This window comes from Helianthus annuus, chromosome 16 (genome assembly GCF_002127325.2).
Source record: "Helianthus annuus cultivar XRQ/B chromosome 16, HanXRQr2.0-SUNRISE, whole genome shotgun sequence".
Taxonomy (NCBI): Eukaryota; Viridiplantae; Streptophyta; class Magnoliopsida; order Asterales; family Asteraceae; genus Helianthus; species Helianthus annuus.
Genome location: NC_035448.2, coordinates 67,448,769 through 67,453,093, shown reverse-complemented (window position 1 = coordinate 67,453,093; position 4,325 = coordinate 67,448,769). Strand labels below are relative to the sequence as shown.

Here is a 4,325-nt window from a genome sequence, read left to right as displayed (position 1 = left end):
TTAAATACAACAAATTTACACATGTATACATGACAAACTTATATATATATGTAAAAAATATTTACTAATACGTGTAAATTTAAAGGTGTTATTTATTTCATAATATTTTTTATTAATAATAAGAAAACTCTCATTTGAGAGAAATTTAAAACACTCTATACTATATATATGCAATATAGACTACCTTGTTTTTAATTTAATTTACCTACCTGGAGTCCAGTTATTTCAAATTGAACTAGGTTCTATTAATATCATTATAATCATTTTCAAACAAAGTTTGGATTAATTATAGGTTTTTAATTAATCATACCATTGACAAAGCTTGTAGTAAGTACTCTTTAACATACCATTGACGAAGCTTGTAGTAAATACTCTAGATATATAGTGATGATTCCAAACAAACGGAAACAAACGTGTAAAGTCATCAGCGGGTCGCAAGGTAAATAAAATATGCAACAACTTGACAAATTGCCAACCATTAATTAAATCAAAAACTAAGAATAACATATACATAAACCAAAAACTAAAACTAAAACTAAAACCCATTTTCCTACAACTGCGAAAGATCATTCTTCATTCTCATCAACCACCATGAACTTCACAAGAAACATTGATTTACTTTTGTTCTTGATTATGCTAGCAATCACACACTCTACTTCTCAATCAACCACCGCTGGCGATGTGATCACCATCACAAAAGCCGTTAACGTAGCCAAACCCGGCTGCCAAAGCCAGTGTGGAAACGTAACTATTCCATACCCTTTTGGGATCGGTCCAGGTTGCTTTCTAGGCGAATGGTTCGAAATCACCTGCAACACTAGTTTTAATCCTCCGAGAACCCAAATTGGCCGTCTCCAACTCCTGGAATTCACTGATTACACTTTCCGGTTAGCCAACAGAGTTGCAAGCCAATGTTACGATCCATTCGGAAACATCACCGAAGACAATCCGGCCCGCACAAGTGTTGGCGAGGCATCACCTTTTTCATTTTCACAAAAGAATCAGTTCACCTTAATTGGGTGTGATGACTTCGCCTTATTCTTAGACCCTGTAATAGCAAACTTCACTAGTGGCTGCATTGCACTGTGTTCAAAACCTGAAGAAGTGGTCAATGGGTCATGTTCGGGTGTCGGGTGCTGCCAAACATCGATCCCAAAGGGACTCAAGTATTACTACACTTCTGTCGATAGTATGACAAATAGCAACCACACAAAAATCTGGTCTTTCGATCCTTGTACCTACTCGTTTTTGGGTGAGAAAGAACGGTTTACGTTTAATGGGGTGTCGGATTTTATGGACCCCAATTTCAGGAACCGGACCATGGCTAGTGTTCCTATGTTGGTTGATTGGGTGGTCGGGAACTTGAGCTGTAGCGAGGCTAGAAGTGCTGGTGTGTTGGCTTGTCAAGCGAATAGCGAGTGTGTTGATTCGGATACTGGAGTTCCAGGATATAGATGCATTTGCAATAATGGTTATCAGGGTCAGCCTTATCTAGAGCCAGGTTGCCAAGGTTAGTTTTGTTATTTTTGTCATCCAATTAAGATTTCAGTATTAAACACCATAAGTAACTAGACTAACTGTATACTATTTGACTTTCAGACATCAATGAATGTGAGGATCCTAATAATCTTTGTGACGGGGTTTGTACGAATACGCCTGGCAATTATACGTGTAGTTGTCAAGATGGGTACGTTGGAGACGGCCTGAAAAGAGGGCGTGGTTGTACGAAGAAAAATTCAGAGTTTCCTGTTATAAAGTTCTCTTTAGGTAAGTTGATTTTAATATGTTGGCCCAGATAGTAAACACACACGAACCACATTTTGAATGCCAACGTCAAACTTCGACTCTTTTTATTAAATAAACTCAACTTGATAACAAAATAAACCATCCCTAGATAGACCTAACCCCGATAAACCAAAGTATTCAAATTCAAACTTTAACTCAATCTCTTTATCTCCTCATTTTTTATTATCAGAATTAGTCTAACAGTATCCCTTGTAATTCCACTTTGTACTTGGTTCTTACTTCTCACCAGTACCTCCCCTTAACCTACCTAGCTCTCTTCTCAGATCGAACTACACAAGTTCGTCTTCCACATAGGAACCTTCTTCTCTTGCTTTCCTTTCAGATACATATGGGCATGAATATATTGGCCTAAAAAGAACACACAATCTAAAAGTACAAGAAAAAAAAGGTCCATAACAATAGATATCACAGACGATCGACATCAACATCGGCTATATTTTAGTTTTTTTTTTTTTTTTTTTTTTTTTGTGAGTTATTGACAACTTTCGTGAGTAATATAGTAGTTTTTCTATCAGTGAAATATAATATAAATATGTGAAATGTTGACATGGAACCCAAAATGAACGATTATTGAACCATTCCGCGTCGGGAAATCTGATTCTGATTTCATTTAATTTATGTGGTAAAATGCAGGTATGGGGTTTGGTTTCTTGGCCATTTTAATAGGAATAACGTGGCTCTACTTTGTCTTCAAGAAAAGGAACCTTGTTAAGCTTAGACAGAAGTTTTTTCAACAAAACGGTGGCCTGCTACTCAAACAACGTATTACGAACAATGAAGGAAACGTCGATTCAACTAAGGTCTTCACCGCACTAGAGTTAGAAAAAGCCACCAACAATTATGCAGAAGACCGGATCTTGGGCCGTGGTGGTTACGGGATTGTATACAAAGGCATTCTGACTGATCATCGAGTCGTTGCAATAAAGAAATCACGAGTTGTGGATGAAACCCAAATCGAATTATTCATCAACGAAGTGATTATCTTGACAAAAGTTAACCATCGGAATGTGGTGAAGCTTTTGGGATGTTGTTTAGAGACTGAGGTTCCATTATTGGTATATGAGTATGTATCTAACGGAACTCTTTTTAATCATATTCATGGGAAAGGAACCATGACTTGGTTATCGTGGGAGAATCGTCTAAGAGTAGCAGCAGAAGCCGCTGGTGCACTTTCGTACCTTCATTCCGCTACATCAAACCCTGTGATCCATAGAGATGTGAAATCAGCGAACATTTTATTAGATGATAATTACATCACAAAGATGGCGGATTTTGGGGCTTCAAGATTAGTCCCACTCGATCAAACACAAGTGACCACGCTAGTTCAAGGAACATTAGGGTACTTAGATCCTGAGTACTTTCACACTAGTCAGTTAACAGAAAAGAGTGATGTTTACAGCTTTGGAGTGGTACTTGCTGAGCTTTTAACTGGGAAGAAGCCGTTGTGTATGGAACAGACAGAAGAAGAACGAAATTTAGCGAGTTATTTCATTATGTCTTTAAAAGAAGACCATTTGTTTCAGATTCTGGAACCTAGAGTTGTAAGGGAGGGTACCCTAGAACAACTTCAACAAATTGGCGAGCTTGTGAAAAGATGTCTTAGTCTCACGGCCGATGAGCGACCAACAATGAAAGAAGTGGCGAATTATCTTGAAGGGTTACGTAAGTTTACTCAACATCCATGGGTGAGCCGACATGGTGATGAAGAGAATGCAAACTTGTTAAATGCTGAGGGCCAAGAAACCGACCTTTATGAAGAATCGATAAACCCGTACTCAAGTACCGACGAAATTTCTTCTGGTTTTACTAACAATAGTGGTCTTATGTATCCTTCAAATATTCTCCGCTGATTTATTTCATTATGGTTCTAGAACTGAAGGCTCATTAGATGATGGAGTTGTTTCAGTATTTAGTGCTACGAGAGGAAATACTTATTATACTTTAATAATAAGAAACATAATGAACAGTGCCTGGACACGTGGTCACGCACTTTTTTTTAACTATTTGCTCGTTTTTGGGATTATTTATATGTATTGTTCTGTGTTTACATATTGAATGTTTAGTCATGGCGTAGTGGTTTGGGTGGTTGTTTGTTTATCTTTAGACCCAGGTTCGAGACCTGACGTTTTTTGGAACTTTTTTTATGGTATTTGGGTTTTAAACGTGTCATCTTTTGGTCGAACCGCGTGGATGTTAAGGGTGGTGGATAAGTTGATATGGGTGGTCAACTTCGCACTTGATCTGCTTGCCTTGACCTATTCGCATCACCTGTGAAACACATCCCGCCTTTATTAACGATTTCTTCAACGCCTTATTTTGTTTGCACTTCATTTTTTGGATTTTGATTTTGTAACACCCCACGAAAACGCTTAACTACACTAGTTGATTCAGTGACTGCATGCTAAATTTTGGAACGAAATTTCTTTCAACTTGGGGGTGATTTGACAACTCGTACCTTTGACTTCGTAACATTTCTTTTCACGTTCCACCCGCAATCTTTGAAATCAATAAATGACGTG

At 37.8% G+C, this 4,325-nt stretch overlaps 1 protein-coding gene across 1 annotated transcript; it reads left to right on the top strand.

Annotated features, from left to right (window-relative positions):
- The first annotated feature begins 535 nt into the window (after nt 1-535).
- LOC110917324 (wall-associated receptor kinase 2) lies at nt 536-3,809 on the top strand. The gene is made up of 3 exons (XM_022161897.2): nt 536-1,510; nt 1,600-1,767; nt 2,440-3,809. The coding sequence occupies exons 1-3, from the start codon at nt 592-594 to the stop codon at nt 3,654-3,656; spliced, it is 2,304 nt and encodes a 767-aa protein (XP_022017589.1). The 5' UTR covers nt 536-591; the 3' UTR covers nt 3,657-3,809.
- Nucleotides 3,810-4,325: the final 516 nt, after the last annotated feature.

Bases quoted from the DNA above. Each gene is read 5' to 3' on its own strand.
- LOC110917324 (XM_022161897.2), top strand. From the start codon at position 592: ATGAACTTCACAAGAAACATTGATTTACTTTTGTTCTTGATTATGCTA. The intron at 1,511-1,599 runs GTTAGTTTTGTT...TTTGACTTTCAG, and splicing joins TCTAGAGCCAGGTTGCCAAG to ACATCAATGAATGTGAGGAT. The intron at 1,768-2,439 runs GTAAGTTGATTT...GGTAAAATGCAG, and splicing joins TGTTATAAAGTTCTCTTTAG to GTATGGGGTTTGGTTTCTTG.